General features: G+C 42.7%; 2 protein-coding genes across 10 annotated transcripts in view; one reads left to right on the forward strand and one right to left on the reverse strand.

Moving 5' to 3' along the window:
* Window positions 1-18,404, forward strand: part of PSPH (phosphoserine phosphatase) — a 56,247-nt gene that overhangs the window by 37,219 nt on the left and 624 nt on the right. The window contains exons 2-8 of one of the 9 annotated variants that reach the window (XM_045459909.1): window positions 170-311; window positions 2,027-2,157; window positions 3,957-4,080; window positions 11,337-11,495; window positions 12,185-12,319; window positions 12,780-12,925; window positions 16,199-16,347. In XM_045459909.1, coding sequence (XP_045315865.1) covers window positions 4,058-4,080; window positions 11,337-11,495; window positions 12,185-12,319; window positions 12,780-12,925; window positions 16,199-16,347 — 612 coding nt within the window. In that variant the 5' untranslated portion in view covers window positions 170-311; window positions 2,027-2,157; window positions 3,957-4,057. Of the gene's footprint in view, window positions 1-169; window positions 312-2,026; window positions 2,158-3,956; window positions 4,081-11,336; window positions 11,496-12,184; window positions 12,320-12,779; window positions 12,926-16,198; window positions 16,352-17,236; window positions 17,293-18,404 lie in introns of those variants that run through there. The other 8 variants (XM_045459908.1, XM_045459907.1, XM_045459910.1 and 5 more) reach the window with 8 other exon arrangements.
* Window positions 13,216-15,086, reverse strand: LOC123588740 (cell division control protein 42 homolog). Its single transcript, XM_045459913.1, has one exon. The coding sequence runs from the start codon at window positions 14,996-14,998 to the stop codon at window positions 14,423-14,425; it is 576 nt and encodes a 191-aa protein (XP_045315869.1). The 5' UTR covers window positions 14,999-15,086; the 3' UTR covers window positions 13,216-14,422.

Raw genomic sequence — 18,404 nt, forward strand, 5'->3', positions numbered from 1 at the left:
CCTACTGACCTGATTTTTGTCATTGTAGCATTTGTTTGTATTTTCTAGTGTTTTGTATAAATGGAATTATGTTCTTTTGTGTCCGGCTTCTTTTGGTATAAAAGGTTTTTTATATTTATCCCCATTTTTGGCATGCAGCACTAATTCCTTCCTTTTTGTTGCTGAGTAGCATTCCATCGTAAGGATATACCACAATTTATTCATCCATTTATCTGTTGATGGACACTCTAGTTTGGGGCTTTCACGAATAAAGTGCTCTTTGATTGCTCTTGGATAAATCTCCAGGGTGGGATTGCTGAGTCTTATGGTAGGTATGTGTTTATTTTAAGAAACTTGCAAAATGTTTTCCAAAATGGTCGTACCATTTTCTATCCCTGCCAGCAGTGTATTAGAGAGTTCAGTTTTTCCAGGTCCTCACCAATACTTGGTGTGTGCAGTCTTTTTTGTTTTAGTCATTTGCCTTTTGAGTTTATCTGCATACCTTCTTTTTTGGAATGTCTATTCAAATATTTTGTTCATATTTTATTATAAGTTGTTCGTGTTATTACTGTGTTGTAAGAGTTCTTTATTCTGGATACAAGTGCTTTGTCAAATATGTGTACTGTAAACATTTTCTCCCATTCTGTGGCTTGCCTTTTCCTTTTCTTTCTTTTTTTTTTCTATCATGAAAAAGCTTTTGAAGAGCTTTAATCTTGATGAAGTTCATTCTGTCACGTCTTCCTTTCATTATTCATGTTTTTGGGGCGTTAAGAAAGTTTTGCCTACCTCAAAGCTGTTGTGTTAGCTATGTATTGCTGTATAACAAATTACCCCCAAACTTGGCAGCTTAAAACAACAAGTATTTATTTTCTGTTTCTGGGGGTTAAAATTCTGGGAGCAGCTTAGCTGGGTGGTTCTGGTTTAGGATTTTTTAAGTGGTCACAGTTGGCCAAGGTGAACTCACCTAATGTTGTATTGGAGAAGATCTGCTTCCTAGCCCGCTCACATAGTTGTTGGCAGGATTCAGTTCCTTGAGGGTTGTCGGACTGAGGGCCTCAGTTCCTTTCTGGCTGTTTGCTGGGGGCCCCTTAAGTTCTGCCACACAGGCCTCACCATAGGCCACCACCAATGTGGCAGCTGTCTTTCCTTAGAGTAAGGGAGAGGCTGGGGCATGATGGAAGCCACATTCCTTTTTGTTTTTGAAATTAACTAAAAAACTTGGATGAGAGAAAGGGAACACAACCTTTTTTGAGTTCAGTAAGGACTGTATTTTGAGCCTTCCCTTTCAATCTCTTTGCTTTTTCTTGACTCATCTTATTTCTTTTATCTTTTTTTTTCTTCTGAGATTTAGCATTGTTGTCTACTTTTTAAAAATTGATGAGGTTATTTTTTTAATGTTTATTTATTTTGAGAGAGAGTGTGTGCAAGCGTGTGTGCATGAGAATGGGGGAGGGGCAGAGAGAGAGACAGTGCAGAACCTGACTCCGGGGCTCCATCCTACAAACCGAGATCATGACCAGAGCCAAAATCGAGAGTCGGATGCTCAACCGAGATCCTTCTATTTACAGTTTTGATTATGAGGATTTTAATTCAAAATTGTTGACTTTGTTCCCTTGTTATTGGGCAGCCAGACTCTTCTGTGACTGTTCTTGGAATATTGGAGACTTTGTCTCTTCGGTTTGAAGACAGCTGGGTCTGTTTTGTAGTCTGTTAATGTACCTAAGTCAGCTTCCCTGTGTTTGCATTTTGTTCTCTCAATAGATCCTCTTTTCTTCCCTTGCCTCTGTGTTCTGCTGATCTGGTGTAGGTGATTTCCTGTCAGACCAAAAGCTTTTGCAGAATCAAAGCCAGAGAAAAGTGTGTGTACTCCTCTGCAGTCCTGAAAGGAGGCAGAAGTCCAGCGTCTTGCAAGGGAAGCAGTCTTAGGGAACTTTGCATCTGACCCGTCTTTGTACCAGTCCTACCAGCTGGGAGAGTGAAGCTAAACAGTTTCTTTCTTCTCTTGAGTCTGAACCTTGATGTTCATTTCCTTCTTCTTTCTTTCTAGGCTCTTGCTCTTGCAGAACTCCCAAGATCTCATAAAGAAATTTGTAGTCAGAACTTTATGCTGCATTTTTATTCAGGAAAGAAGCAGGAAGAGAAGAGTGTCATTTCCTAGGAATCCAGCACTGGAGAAACGTGAGTCTGATTTGTTTTTTGTTGCTGTTAATTTGTTTATCAGTGATCAGTTTCCTCTTCACCGGAATAAAATTGTGCACTGTAATGTATGTGGGGTGCGTAAAATCTCAGGTTCCCCAGAACAGCAGTTCCTTTTTTTTTTTTTTTTTTAAATCATAAATGCATTGGCCAGGAACCCTAGGCTTAGTTACTGGAGGATCTTTGACTCTTCACTGATCCAGAAGCTTCTCAGGATCCATTGGTGCATTGTTGCAGTGCCCAGAGGGCCTGAAACAGACTCACCCCTCCTACCAAAAGTGACATCCATTTAAGCCTAGTAAGTTTTGTTCTCTTGGATGTGCTTGACCTCTGTAACCTCTGTACCAACTTGTATTTGTTCTTACACAAGTGAAGGTAAGAGGTCAATCCTAACAAAAGAGTAAGTTGATGAAGGTGATCTTGGGTGCCTCTCATGGGATACATAGATGGAGAAGTTCAAACAGAGTTTTTGTGGAGAGGTTTTCCCCTCGTATCCAAAATCAGAGCTCCTACGCTGGCCCTGAAGGAAAACATACTTTTGTACTTTTGGAGCTGGGGTGAGAAGGGGTTGTCAGCAGAGGCTTCTTTACCATTGGCCCCATGTTTCCCCAAGATGGACCAGCTGGGGGTCAGGCGGACAGGAGACCTGTTCTGACCCGCAGAAGGGCAGTGGTTCATTGCTCAGGACTGGGCCTGGGAGCTGCCATGTCAAAGTACATACCCTTCTGCTAGGATTTCTTCCACCTCCAGCCCTGTTCCCCTCCCCACAAGGCCAGATGTGAGGGATCCAGAGTTCATTCTCTAGCAATGATTTTTTTGTGTGTAAAATTCTAATGTACACAATTTACTCTGAAGCACCTGAACTTAGCAGATTTTTCCTCCCTCTAGCTATGAGAAATTTGAATAAGTGTGAATTGTGAGCCACTCCTGGTGGAGACCATGAAAAAACAGGCAGCCAGAAGTGAACAAGGAGGCAGGGCATTTTACAGTGCTGGCCATTTGTTCTAAGGTCTAAGTAGGGAGCCAAATCTGTGTAATCCTAGGGGTTGGAGGGCATATCCCCTGACATGAGCATTCTGCGGGGCAAAGTTAAGGTTATATAATCCAGCTGTGTCTTCTAGGGAGGGCGTGGAGAAAGAATCAGCCTTCCAAGTAAATTCAATGTGACTTTTGTCTCAAACATCCTATTTTCTTTGTCTTTGGTACACAGTACAATCCAGGAAGCAGTTTTCGGCGCTTCTGAGTCATAAGTCAGGACTAGTGTTCATCTGGGGATATGGAAATCAGTCCTTACTTTATTTGAGGAAATGTGTGTTTCCTTTCATATCTGAGGCTGATGGTCTGGCTGAAGCTATTGCTATTATCAGTGGTCAAGAAGAGGCTCAAGTCACTGGCTTTTCAAACACGAACAAAAATGATTTGTCTGATCATCTCAGTGAGACTGGTAGCCTCTTGAACATGGTGCCCATTGTGTACTTCTCAGGTCATAGGCTTAGGCACAGGGTGGCAGTGTGGACTGGCTTTGGTCGTACAGGTTTTGAGGCTTCAGGAGCCGGTCAGTCATTCTCAGGAGTATTGCCTGTTCTTAGTGACATTGTACTGCCTCATGCACAGTCTTAAAAGGTTCTTTGGCCTGTCCCATTTATCTCCTTTTAGCTCCTCTTATGTTATTTGTCTGTTCCTCACTTTCCCTCTATTTGCATGTGATTGGTTCTCTTATGCTCGGTGGGATTGCATTGCATTAACTACCACTCCTCTGCTGATAGACTTCTGTCTTCTAGGCTTGTATAATGAGCCTGCCTAGCCATGTGATATGAATTGCATCGATTCCCTCTGGACCAGAGCCAAATGAGTGGTTACTGAGCCACAGAGAGAGTGGGATATGAAGCTCCTTGATGTTCCCGGGTTGGTGGAAATTTGATAATTTATGAAACCTGTTTCTATCTACTGGCCTCCCAAAGAATGTGCAGACTTTCTTCTTTCACTGTTAATGAATCATTACCCATTGTGTTGTCCAGCTAGCAGAACTTTGGTCTGAATTCTTGATGAAAATCTCTGACATTTCCTGAATCCACATAGGTTCTTATCAAATGTTTAACCTTATTTAGTTCTGCTTAATTTCTCTGCTTCTCAATTTATCCACCTCTTATTTATTCACCACCTTTTATGTTGTTTCTGTGCATTTGAGATCCAAGTTTTAGTTTTTTTAGCCATCACTTGGGAGCTGTGTGACCTTGGGTAAAGCATTTAAGTATCTTATACCTCTAGTTGTTGATTTGTGAAATGGACACATTAATATCGTTCTTGCAGAAAGGCATGGGATCTGACCCAGATGATGATGGCTTTGAGGTTTCTTCCAGCTTCAGAATATACGATGTCCATTCTGTTCTATTGGTTAGAGTATAGTCATCATTGCTGGTTAAGGATTTTGATTTGATTTGATTCGATTTAATTTTTATAAAGTTTTTATTTACTTTAAGAGAGTGAGAATGGCGGAGGGGCATAGGGAGAGGGAGAAAGAGAGAATCCCAAGCAGGCTCCGTATTGTCAGCACAGAGCCCCATGCGGGGCTCAAATTCATGAACTTGGAGATTATGACCTGAGCCAAAATCAAGAGCTGGACGCGGGGCGCCTGGGTGGCTCAGTTGGTTAAGCGTCGGACTTCGGCTCAGGTCATGATCTTGCGGTTTGTGAGTTCGAGCCCCGCATTGGGCTCTGTGCTGACAACTCAGAGCCTGGAGCCTGCTTTGGATTCTGTGTCCCCTCTTTCTCCGCCCCATCCCTGCTTGTGCTCTGTCTCTGTCTCTCAATAATAAGAGACAAACATTTAAAAAAATTATAAAAAACAAAAAAGAGCTCGATGCTCAACTAACTGAGCTACCCAGGTGCCCCTAATTTAATTTTTTTAAGTTTATTGATTTATTTTGAGAGAGAGAGAGAGATTGAGCAAGCATGAGCAGGGGAGAAGCAGAGAGAGAGAGAGAAAGGAGAAAGAGAATCCCAAGCAAGCTCTGTGTTGTCAGTGCAGAATATGACTTAGGGCTTGATCTCACGAACCGTGGATCATGATCTGAGCCAAAATCAAGAGTCAGACACATAACTGACAGAGACACCCAGTCACCTCAAGGATTTTAATTTTAGGCTGATAGCACTCTAAATTGGGATAGTTTTATTGAGGATAATAATCTACTCAATTCTTGCTGAGTACTCAATAACTTCTTAGATTCAACTCTATTTAATTCATGAAATATTTATTTTGCACCTGGTGGGTCCTGGAAACAGAGATGAAAGATAATTCAGTCAAGGTCCTTACCCTGAAGGAACTCCCATCCTAGGAGAGAAATGGGAGTGACTAATTAATTAATTCTCTGAAGGAATAGGAAGGAGATAGTGTAGTATAGGGAAGGTTGTTTAATCTGCATCTTGAATAATAAATAGGAATTTGCCCACTGGACATGAGGACTTAGGTGATTTCAGACAGAGGGATTGGCATTTGCAAAGGCATAGAGGTTTAAAAAACTGACATTTAAGGAACAAGACATCTTCTGTATACCTTGAGCATAAGTTGTGTGTATGTGTTTGTGTGTGTGTGTGTGTATTTCTTGGGAGAGAAAAGCAATGGGGGATAGATTGGTGAAATAGATAGGATCCAAATCATGAAGGGCATAAATTAATTGAATAAGAGAGACATTAGGTTAATTTATATGCTAATTATGGGGACTGGATTAGCAAGGGCATCATTAGGTCTGATATGATTAAGTCTTAACTTGATTTGATTCTAAATTCCTCAGAAGACAAACCTGGGTACAGTCAGGTACAGTAGTATACTTAAAATTAAAATGTAACAGCCATGTTAAAAAAAAGTCTTTACCTTTTAGAAATATACACTGAAATATTTTGGATGAAATGATATGATGTGCTTTGAGATAATGAGGGAAGGTGGAAGTGTTTGGGCGTGATATTATGATTTATAATAAGAAACATATTTGCTCTTGTCCTCATCTCTGGCTCCCAGCTCTTAAAACCCTTGGAATTTCCTGTGATGAGAGTGATAAAGGTGTTTCTTATGTTAGTGAGGTGACTTTTAGTCTGGTGTTTTTTCCTATGTTAATGAGGTGAATTTTGGACCTCACCTAAGGATGGGGCTGTTTGCCATCAGAGCCAACCTCGGTGACTGGAGAGTTGGAACTTTGAGTCCCACCCTCCTGACCTCCAAAGAGGGGAGAAAGGCTGGTGATCTAGCTCAGTCATCAATGGCCAATGATTTAATCAGTCATGACTTCACAACAAATAAAAACACAAAGGATGGAGTTTTGAAAGCTTCTGGGTTGGGTTGGTGAACACATGGAGATGCAGGGAGAATGGGATGTTCAGAGAGGGCATGGAAGCTCTGTGCTTCTTCCCACAAACCCTGTCCTGTGCATCGCTTCCATCTGAGTTCTACCCTTTTATAATACACTGGTGATCTAGTAAATAAAATATTTCTCTGAGTTCTCTAAGCCACTGTAGCAAATTAATCAAACCCAAAGAGGGGATTGTTGGAACCTCCAGTGTGTAGCAGTTGGTCAGAAGCATGGGTGACAACCTGTACTTGGCATTGGGGTCTTAAGTGTGTGTGTGTGTGTGTGTGTGTGTGTGTGTGTGTGTGGTGGGGAAGGTTCAGTCTTATGGGACTGAACCTATGGGATTTGATGCTATCTGTGGGATAGATAAAGTCAGAATAGAGTTGAATTATAGGAGACACCATGCTGGTGTCTAAGAATTGCTTCAATGTGTGGGAACGCACCCATGTTGGAATTGGGGTACAGAACCCTTGTTAGTGGGGTTGTTGATGAGGCATGATTTGCTATGATTGTTGAGGCAGGATGATGCATACATGGAATTCATGTATTCATTTTCTCTATTTTTGTATGTATTTGACATTCTGCACAATAAAAAGTTAAATAGTTGCAGGTATGTAATTCACAATTATATCATTTCATTTATTTATTCAACCTTCAGAAATTAATTGAGCATCTACTCAAAAGAGGCCTAAATTGGGGTCCTAGAAAATTTACGATCTTAGTATAAAGAGCTTGCAATCCAGGAGTGGAGGTGACAGGCACATAAGTAAGTCTAAGATAAGTAGGAATATTAGGAATTTCATATATTGAAAACAGGTCTACATTAAGTACTGTGGAAATTCTGGAGAGAAATCTTTTCCAGCCCGGAGGAATCTGGGAAGACCCTATAGTGAAGATGGCATTGAGCTTTATTTCTTCACTTAATTCAACAAATATTATTAAGCCCTACTATAGGTACTGTAGGTACTGTTCTCAGTCCTAAGGATCCAGTAGTGAACAAAGCTGATAAAGAGCCTATTCTTATGAAATTTACATACTAATGAGGACAGATAGACAATACATAATAAACATAATAAGTACATTTTTTAAAGTTTATTTTGAGAGAGAGAAAGAGAGAGAGAAGTGGGGGAGGGGCAGAGAGCGGGGGGACAGAGGATATGAAGTGGGCTCTGTGCTGACAGCAAAGAGCCCCTTGTGAGGCTCAAACTCATGAACTGTGAGATCATGACCTGAGCTGAAGTTGGATGCTTAACCAACTGAGCCACCCAGGTGCCTCATGAGTACATTTTATCATATGTTAGAAGATGATAGATGTTACAGAAAAAAGAAAACGTAAGGCATAGTGAGGGAGATTAGTAAGGTTGGGTTAAGGATAAGGAGAGGAGGTTGCAGTGATAAACAGGTGGTCAAGGGTTGGCTCATGGAAGAAGGTGATATTTGGGCAAACGCTTTTTTTAAAAAAAAATTTTTTTTAAATGTTTATTCATATTTGAGAGAGAGAGAGAGAAAGAGAGTGCGAGCAGGGGAGTGGCAGAGAGAGAGTGGGACACAGAATCCAAAGAAGGCTCTAAGCTCTGAGCTGTCAGCAGAGAGCCCGATGCAGGGCTTGAACCCATAACTGTGAGATCATGATCTGAGCCAAAGTTGGATGCCTAACTGACTGAGCCACCCAGGTGCCCCCACTTTTTTTTTTTTTTTTTTAATGTTTATTTATTTTTGAAAGAGAGACAGACAGGGACAGAGTGCGAGCAGGGGAGGGGCAGAGAGAGAGGGAGACACAGAATTCGAAGCAGGCTCCAGGCTCTAAGCTGTCAGCACAGAGCCCGATGCGGGGCTCGAACTCAGACTGTGAGATCATGACCTGAGCCAAAGTCAGACACTTAACCGACTGAGCCACCCAGGTGCCCCTGAGCAATCACTTTTTTTAAAGAGTCATTATTTTTTACTCTTGATAAGGGACTTGGCCAAGTGGGTATCTGAGTGAAGAGCATTCCCACCAAGGGCACATCTGGAGCAAAGGCCCTGAGTGGGAAACCTGCCTAGTGTATTTCCAGAGCAGCAAGAGGACTGGTGTGGTTGGAGCAGAGTGAGCAAGGGGGAGGAGTAGGAAGTGAGGTCAGAGATGTAATGGGGGGGAGGCAGCGGTGGTGGTAGTGGTGCCAGGATGGGGGGCTGACCTTATAGGTGATTGTAAGAACTTTGGCTTTTACTGTTAATAAAATGAGGAGCCATTGAAGGAATTTGAGCTAGAAGTAAGTGTGACATAATTTGGTTTATAGCTTACAACGATTACTTTGGCTGTTATGTTAAGAACAAAAAACTGGGACGGGAGACCTTTTAGGAGGCTATTGGTGCAGTCTTGGCAAGAAATATTCGTAACCCAGGCTAGAGCAATAGCAGTGGATAGGGTGAGAAGTGGTCAGATTTTGGTTAGGCTTTCAAGGTGAAACCAACATAATTTCTTGAATGATGGGATATGGGTTTTGAGAGAAAGAAAAATGTCGAGGGTGACTGAAAAATGGAGTTGCCATCAGGGGAGAGAAGGAAGGTGCAAGAATAGCCGTTTTGGGGAGATAAGAAGATCAGGAGTTCAGTTTTAGACATGTTTACCAGACACCTGAGTGAGGTCAGGAAGGTGGTTGGAGTTTGGAGTTTGGGAGAGAGGCCTGGGGTCCAGGTGTATATTTGGAAGTTACTGTCATAGAGATGACATTTAAAGCCACAAGCCCGGATGAATTCATTGAGGGAGTGGGTGGGTTAGAGAAGACCAGGGGTGGACCATGGGTTGTTGCATCGGTAAGAGAACGGAAGAGAAGCAACCAGCGAAGGAGCCCAGTTCACAGGGGGGATGATATGTGAACCTGGGAAGTCAGTCCTCTGAGGTGAGGGATCTGCTTGAACAGGAGCATGATGATGGTAGAAAAAGAGATTATAGATAATTAATAGCATACATGTTTAGTATTCATGTATTTTTAAGTTTCCTGTTTAATGGAAACTTCATTCACATCAAGGCTGATGTTAGTTTAGTTTAATACTCTACTGTCTTACTGGATTCATTAATTTGCCTTCTCTTTCCCCTTCTTACTGGGTCTCCAGTGAAACTCCTGTTTCCTATTTGGTAAGGGTTCCAAACGGGCTGGCTCTAGTTTGCCAGCCCTTGGCTGAAAAGATTTTTTCCCCCGCAGGTCAGCTTTGACCTGGATCATTCTTACAGATGCATTGGTTAGAAATCAGTTATGAAGTAGGTTGGCCAGTTCCTTCGAGTCTGTTTTTAGCCGGCATCTATTCTAAATATAGGTTATTTGCATCATCCGTGTGGCCTCGTACATGACATATTTGATGGGAGACTGGTCTAGGTGACCTCTAGGATCCCCTTCACCCTCAAGATTCCAGTCCAGTGATTTTCTTAAAAAGTAAAAAGCCCGCAAAATTCCTTTTGAAACTCTGTCCCCCATAGATTCTGCAGCACAGTGGTCCTCGGGGCTCTTCCTGTGAGTGAGTCTTGATCTCTTTTCATTTTCCTTCCCAGGCTCCTGATCTAACCTTTTCTGTTCCTTGTGGGCTCTGTCCTCAGCCCTCTTCTTTTCTCCTGCTCTCCACTCTCTGGTGATTTTCATCAGGCCATGCCCTCAATTACCACCTCTACTCTGGTGACTAACCGATGTGTAGTTTAGCTGTGACCTCTCTGTGGAGGCAAAGGCCTTTCAAGGTTTTCCATTACCTAGATGTTAAAATCCGAACTCCTTAGCCTGGCTCAGGGCCCCCCTTTGTGCCCCACCTGGTAGCTGGACTCCATTGGGAGGCTTCCAGTATGTTATCCATCATCTTTTTTTTTTTTTTTTTTGAGAGCGAGCTCATGCACGCGAACAGGGCAGAGGGGCAGAGAGAGAGAATCCCAAGCTGAGTGTGAAGCCTAATGCGGGACTTTATCCCACAACCTTGGGATCATGACCTGAGCTAAAATCAAGTGTCAACATGGGGCGCCTGGGTGGCGCAGTCGGTTAAGCGTCCGACTTCAGCCAGGTCACGATCTCGCGGTCCGTGAGTTCGAGCCCCGCGTCGGGCTCTGGGCTGATGGCTCAGAGCCTGGAGCCTGTTTCCGATTCTGTGTCTCCCTCTCTCTCTGCCCCTCCCCCGTTCATGCTCTGTCTCTCTCTGTCCCAAAAATAAATAAACGTTGAAAAAAATAAAAATAAAAAATAAAATCAAGTGTCAACCAACACTCAACCGACTGAGCCACCCAGGCACCCCTATCCATCATTCTTTCTCCTTGCCTTTGCCCCTACTCTTCTCTCTACCATCATTACTTCCTCTTCTTGCCTCTGTCTCCCTGCCCCCCATGCCCAGCACACACCAAGCTGATACCCTGCCCTTTGAGAACCTACTCAGGCCACTTACTCTTCAAGATTCAGCTCCAATGACTATGTCCCTTGGAATCCCTATAACATAGGCAAGGTTAAGCATTTTCTCTGTGTGCCCACAGTATCTTATGCACATTTCCACTTTAGCACTTGGCCTTATTGCTATAATTATTAGGGCAAAAAGAGTTGAATATGGTTGAACATCAAATATATTTATAAGTTGGTCCCCTTCACTGAACTGAGCTCCTGGGAGAAGAGTTTGGTCCTGCTCATTGAGACCTGACATTTAGAAGGTGCTTATTTTGTACTAAACAACAAATAAGTCTGTGTGAGTCCATGTTTATGAGGGATACACCGACTTTGATATGAATCAAAGTATATTGGCATAAATGGGCAAAATTGGATCTTTTTTATGATTATAAGTCTTTAAGTATATTTATTTCTTTTTCTCTTGTAGGAGAACAATTCTTCCAAGGATGGTCTCCCATTCAGAGTTGAGGAAACTTTTCTGTTCAGCTGATGCAGTATGCTTTGATGTTGATAGCACAGTCATCAGAGAAGAAGGAATTGATGAGCTAGCCAAATTCTGTGGAGTTGAGGATGCTGTGTCAGAAATGTAGGAACAGTATTTATTCACTTTATGAAATGATAAAAAATTGCAAAAGAGAGTGATGTTTCAACAACATGTAGGACCAGAGCCACATTTCTCTGATTTTTAGTCCCTGGCTATAAATCATGGGCAGTAAGCTGCTTCTTCCATCATTTACAACTGAATTCACTAGTGTACATTATCCAATCATCCATTTATACAAATATTTATGGAAAAAAAAAGTTGCCCCTGACAAATAAATATGGGTGACATGCTGTTAGCTCGGTCAGAGGAACGATGACCATAACTAACCAAAGAAGATGACGGGGTGGGGGATCACCATGTGTCCAGTGCTTTGTGTCATGGTTGAAAGTGTGGCCTCCGTGGTTTGCTAGAAAGCTAGTTTTGGTTCAGAGTCTCTCAGTTTATGCCTGCAGTATTATTGCTGCCTACAGTCACCAGGTCATGGACCATTTCACGTTCAGCTGCATTTGATGTGAGACATGGCTGCAAAATCTTAGTATGATTCTCAAACAAACCTTCCATATGTTTATTCCCAGGCCTCGCTCTCACGGCATCGTAGCATGCGTGTTGTATGGTGGAGCTCTAGGTAGCACCTTCCTCCTGGGTGGACTTTGGAGGAGCTGGGGAGGTTGGGCATGTAAACTCTGGGGACATCTGACTCGGCTGGCCTGACTGTTGGGTCTTCCTCCTAGGACACGGCGAGCCATGGGTGGGGCAGTGCCTTTCAAGGCTGCCCTCACGGAGCGCTTAGCACTGATCCAGCCCTCCAGGGAACAGGTACAAAGGCTCATAGCAGAGCACCCCCCACACCTGACTCCTGGCATAAGGTGAGAGGAGCCCCGATCTGGGTTCTGTCAGCACCTGTGTTTGGGGGCATGTCCTCTTGAGAGTCTCTCACCATTGCTCTAGTGCTCCCTTCTGTCTCGTTCTTTCAGCTCTTGCCTGTGGTCTTGTCTGGCTGGTTGGCTCTGCCCACGTCTGCCCCTGTCTGCCCTTCCTTGCTCCCCAGGGAGAGCCTAAGCTTCCTCTTCATTTTGCGTTTCTAGGTTCATGGGCTGAGGAGACTTGTGGGATGGTTTCCTAAGCAGTCCAGCCCTACCTATTAATTTCTAAGTGCATTCAGAAAAACATTCATAAAACATTATAATTCACCAGGCGATATACCTTATGTGATGTATTTGGGCAGATGCATTTGGGAGAAAAAGATGTTTTTTAGTTTTCTCCTCATGTTTCATGTTTTTTCTTTTATATGATCAGGGTCTGGTATATTATATTTCTTTTTTGCAGGGAGCTGGTAAGTCGCCTGCAAGAGCGAAATGTTCAGGTTTTCCTAATATCTGGTGGCTTTAGGAGCATTGTGGAGCACGTTGCTTCCAAGCTCAATATCCCATCAACCAACGTATTTGCCAATAGGCTGAAATTCTACTTCAATGGTAAGACTTTAATGGTGTCATTTCCCTTTCTCATCAGTTTTAGTATCCAGTATCTTTTTTTTTTTTTTAAGGGTTTTTTGTTTGTTTAATACATCTGAAAAGAACGCATGTACAAAGAATTGAGACATGTGAAAGCATTGGTTCAACACCAATGAATCTACAAGAATTAGGATTTGGGGAAGGCGGAGAAGATTACCTAAACATTTTTAAAAATTGGGAACTGCAACCGAAATAAGCAGATAAAATCCCCATTAACACTTATGAAGAGTCTTCATAAGACTCCATGATTCTTTTTACTAAACTAGAGAGCCTTAACTAGCTACTCTAGGGTTCCTCGTGTGCGAAACAGAAATAAGGGGATTCCCCTGACTGGTCCCCCCGTTGTTAAATGTCCTCCCCACCCCCACCCGCACCCCCAGCTTCTTCATGAAGCAGGTCTGTCTCCATCCTCCAACTTGAAAGAGGATGTGCATCATTCCACAGACATCTGTCTTCTAGCACCACCCCTCACACTTCCTCGATCTACCAGGGCTCCGGCTGTGTTCTAGGAACACCGCATCATACGCTATTAAACTGGACATCTACGCTAAGCATGTAAGACAATGACTGACAGGGAAAAAACCGTTTTTTAATTACGTACTCAATCCATTTGGTGTATTTCAAAAGGTGCAATACTTTTCTTCATTTATCAGTGAACGAAGTTAGAAATGAACTTCAAAAAAAAAAAATCAGCAAATGACAAACAAATTTCCTTGAAAGTCACAGTCACATATAGAGTGCATCCTAGAAAAGAGGGGCAAGACAGGTTCCACCCGCTTTCATGAGTTTCATCAAGTACTAGACCTACTCAAGGGTGGAGAGAAAGGCAACTTTCAAAAAGGAGTATGTTATTAAATGAGGCATTTACTATACTCCTTCCTAAGAGCACCAGGTGGGGGACAAGTGTTCTAAACTAGATCTAGGAAGTGGAATGTGGAGTCAGTCCATCCTCCTCCCCTTAAGGGCTGTCCAATGGTTACTGAATTTAAAAAACATGACTAAATAAAAACAAACCCCACACACACTCCCCCCCCCCAAAAAAAGAAAAAAACAAAAACAAAAAGAACAAGAACAGAAAACCCCTAAATGTCCCAGATTATTCTCCAGAGTGGATGGAGCCCCGGGAACAGCTTCAACAGCCCAAATTAGTCTGTTACAGAGTCATCACAAGCATGCCTTGCTTTTAAACAAACAAACAAAATTTTTTTTTTGAAACGACAGAACAAAAACTAGTACTAACCGCTTTTCTGACAATACACAATTACTCAAATTAACTAGTACTGAGAGGGGGAAGGGGACCATACCTATGGGCCTTGTCTCACACGAGTGCATGTGGGTAGGTGCAGGGCATTTGTCATTATTGCAAAAACGAATTTTAATTTTTAATCTTTAGTTTGATTTAACATTGCTTTTGGTACGATGCTGACACCAGCTGTGCGGAAAGGGCTCTGGAGATGTTCATAGCAGCACACATCTGCGGGTCTTCTTCGGTTCTGGAGGCTCCAGGGCAACCAATATTGCTTCGTCAAATACATTCTTTAGGCCTTGCTGTGTGAGTGCAGAACACTCCACATACTTGACCGCCTTCAGGTCACGGGCGAGCTTTTCAGCAGTCTCTGGAGTGATAGGCTTCTGTTTGTTCTTGGCAAGTTTCTCAATCGTAGAGGGGTCATCTCGGAGATCAATTTGGGTCCCAACAAGCAAGAAAGGAGTCTTTGGACAGTGGTGAGTTATCTCAGGCACCCACTTCTCCTTCACATTTTCAAATGAGGATGGAGAGACCACTGAAAAACAGACTAGAAATACATCTGTTTGTGGATAACTCAGCGGTCGTAATCTGTCATAATCCTCTTGCCCTGTAGTATCAAAAAGTCCAAGAGTATATGGCTCTCCACCAATCATAACTGTGACTGCATAGTTGTCAAAAACAGTCGGTACATACTCCGATGGAAATTTATTTGTTGTGTAGGATATCAGGAGACAGGTTTTACCAACGGCACCATTGCCCACAACAACACACTTAATTGTCTGCATTGCTGAAACAGTTTTGTATCCACTTTAAATATTTCAAATTCAATGATGACCTCGGCTTCTCCGCCGGGGCCTAGTATCCAGTATCTTATGTAGTGTCTGTTGGGATGCAACTTAAGCAAGGTGGCATCAGAGTTAAATACTGAGGCAAAGGATACTCTTGACTGAGGTCTTTTGCTCCGTGCAAAACAGACTTGGGCCATCATCTCTCCTAGCTTTAGTGTTCATATAATCATCTATCTGTATATAAATGTCCATATCTGTATATATGTCCATCTATCTGTATATGTAAGTGTCCATATAATCATCTATCTGTATATAAATGTCTGCACATTGATTCCCACATGACTTACTCTGTCTCGCATTATATTTCAGTTTTATGAGAGCTCTCATGTATTCAAATCAATCATAGGCTAAGGAAGGAGAGTTTGCTAGTGAGTCACTGCACTGTCGCTGCCTTGATGGGAAGGGGCAGAGAGGGAGGGAGAGGCAGAGAGAACCCTAAGCAGGCTCCAATGTGGGGCTCGATCCCAGAACCCTGAGATCATGACCTGGGACAAAATCAAGAGTTAGACGCTTAACTGACTGAGCCACCGAGGCGCCCCTCTGTCGCTCCTTTGAAAGTGCCTCCTGGCCCTTCTGTGTACCATCACAGCTGCAGCTGTAGTTTTCCATCATTGCATAATGTCTCTAGTTATGTCAAGGACTGGCTGACATCCTTAAAACCAAATAATATTAATTTAAAAATTTTAGATGTGTTAATAAAACATTTTGGATGAGTCTGAAGAGAGAGTGAGTGTGCTAATTACTGTAAGAAATAAAATTGATCAAATATAAGTTGGAATTGCCTCTTAGATGAAATTATATATTAACTATTAAAAATTTTAATATATTATCATTTCATGATGTTCTGCCATGTCAGCAAGGTTTGAGAATTACAACTATGAAAGCTTAGAGGATAAAACTGATTTACCCCAAGGCATTAATGATTTAAAGGAGTTACCTCAACAAGAAGTATTTGCAAGTGAGAAGCAAAGTTGTTTATGTGGGGCTGTGGTGTAGAAATCCAGGCCGGGTCACTTCACTGAGGGCCATTTTTAGCTTTCTCAGTGACATTTAAGTGAGGGTATCATCTATGCAAAAAGCTGGCCCTACTGATAGAATTCTGTGGATCATTAACACTGTTGTAACTGCTCTTTTAAGGTGAATATGCAGGTTTTGATGAGATGCAGCCAACAGCCGAATCTGGTGGGAAAGGAAAAGTTATTAAACTTTTAAAGGAAAAATTTCATTTTAAGAAAATTATCATGATTGGAGACGGAGCCACAGACATGGAAGCCTGTCCTCCTGCTGTAGGTATTAAGTGTACTAGTTTTCTCTGGTTGTGGTTCTGTTTTAAACAGCTGATTTAGAACTTGGTATGATTGCTTAGGTGAGATAAGAGAGAAGAACATCCAGGTGTCACTGTAAAACAACCAAAACAATTAAGACACCTTCAGTCTCAATATGTCAACTGACTTTTTGCAAACCTGAAAAAAACCATCTGGAACTTTACCACCCTGTTCCTGTGGTATGGCTGCCACCTCTTAGCCCCAGTGTGTGCTCAAGGTTTGGCTTCGATTCCCCAAATAATACCACAAATAATAACTCAGATCTTATAACTGTAATCAAAATTTTACTGTCTTTTTATATTTGACGAACTATTTCCTCATACAGTATCTTCTCCTTTTTACTGAGTAGGGAACTGAGGCTGGTGGAGGCTTGATAACGTGCCTGTATTAAAGCATTTTATTCTTCTGAATGAATGCTGTTTTCTGAGACTAGGAAACATGCTATACAGCAATGTGTCACTTTCATGCAGGACTTTGCCCTTATCAGCTCATACTAAATTAAGAAAACCTGAACCAAAAATGTAGTGGTGAGCTTTTTACTACCTAGTTTCCTGAGATCTAAAAATAGTTGTCTTTGTAAATGATTAACCCAAAGTGGTTAAAGAATCTTTGGATCCTTTTAACTTACCTGAGTCAATTCAAGATAAGAAGATGTCTTCAGATGATTTACAATCAAGGCTGAGGTTGACTAAGTCACGAATGCTGGACTAGTCCAATGAGGAGTATGTAGAAGTCACATATGCCCAGTTCTATCAGGGAGCGCCCCCTCCTGATGTCAAGAGGTGACAAAATTATAATTCCAGAGGACCCTTCCAGTCATTGGAAGATGACACGGCCTGACTGAGCCAAGGGAAAGTGTGTGCTGGCAGACGTGGTCAGAGGAATGTGTGATTTGAAGGAAGGGCAACAGCCACCATGTGCAGGCCTGGAAGGACCCAAGGGAGAGGTGACCAGGCGGGGGGCAGGAGGCAGGGAGGCAGCAGAGCAGAGTGGGGATGTTCTAGGCACAGACCTGGGCTGGTCAGTGCACAAGAACTGGCAAGAATGGGCTTTCTCTTCAGCAATCGCTGAAGACTTCATGTGGCAGGCACTTTGGTGTCCCTGTGAGGTCATGGGAAGCCCTGGAAGGCTGCTGGACAGAGAGGGAATGAGTTGGTGTGTTAGGACCCCGAGCGGGTGCTGGCATGCAGAAAGGAGGCTCAGTTAGGAGGCTACACTTAACTGGAAGGTAAGAATCTCATTATGTTTCCCTCCTTATGTGGTATGAAAACAAAAATGAAGAGAAAAGGCAAGTGAAAGAATTTTCAACTTCCAAATTATGTATGTAGTGTCTATATCCTGGCGGAAAAAGAGAAAATACTATGTTTTTAAATTTTTATTTATTTACTTATTTGAGAGAGACAAAGTGAGTGGGAAGGGAAAGACCCAGAGGGAGAGAGAATCCCAAGCAGACTCCACGCTGCCAGTGCAGAGCCTGATGCGGGGCTGGAACCCACGAAACTGTGACATCGTGACCTGAGCTGAAACCAAGAGTCTGGTGCTTAACTGGTGGTGATTGAGCCACCCAGGTGCCCTGAGAAAATACTATTTTAAAAATGACTACAAGAAGGTGTCACTTGGTAGAAATTAAGGAAACAACATAACCTTCAATAATTTTAATGATGGAAAGTGGAGTGCTGGCAGCAGATCCTGGGACTGTCATCTGCTTCATCCCAGAATAACACCCTCCCTGGGAGGGAGGTCTGTCAGGTTCACGCAGGGCACCTGTCAGGAGGCGCCTGCTCTGGTCCTGATTCTAGGCCAGTGGGATCTCCACTGCACTACAGGCTTCTCTTTATTCTTCCCTCTTTGAGATTGCCCGGCCTAGTTGTGAATGCATCTAGTTTAGAACTCAGATGGGATTTTACCTTTGTAAGCAATTGTATTGGTTTTTAGAGGGCTTCAGTTCTCCTGGAAGCCTGCAGTGTCCCCTGGCCTGATTGGACTGACAGCGGTGTTGCACTGACTCATTCAAGGAC

The sequence above is a fragment of the Leopardus geoffroyi genome, chromosome E3 (assembly GCF_018350155.1).
Source record: "Leopardus geoffroyi isolate Oge1 chromosome E3, O.geoffroyi_Oge1_pat1.0, whole genome shotgun sequence".
NCBI classification, from domain to species: domain Eukaryota; kingdom Metazoa; phylum Chordata; class Mammalia; order Carnivora; family Felidae; genus Leopardus; species Leopardus geoffroyi.

Bases quoted from the DNA above. Each gene is read 5' to 3' on its own strand.
- LOC123588740 (XM_045459913.1), bottom strand. From the start codon at position 14,998: ATGCAGACAATTAAGTGTGTTGTTGTGGGCAATGGTGCCGTTGGTAAA.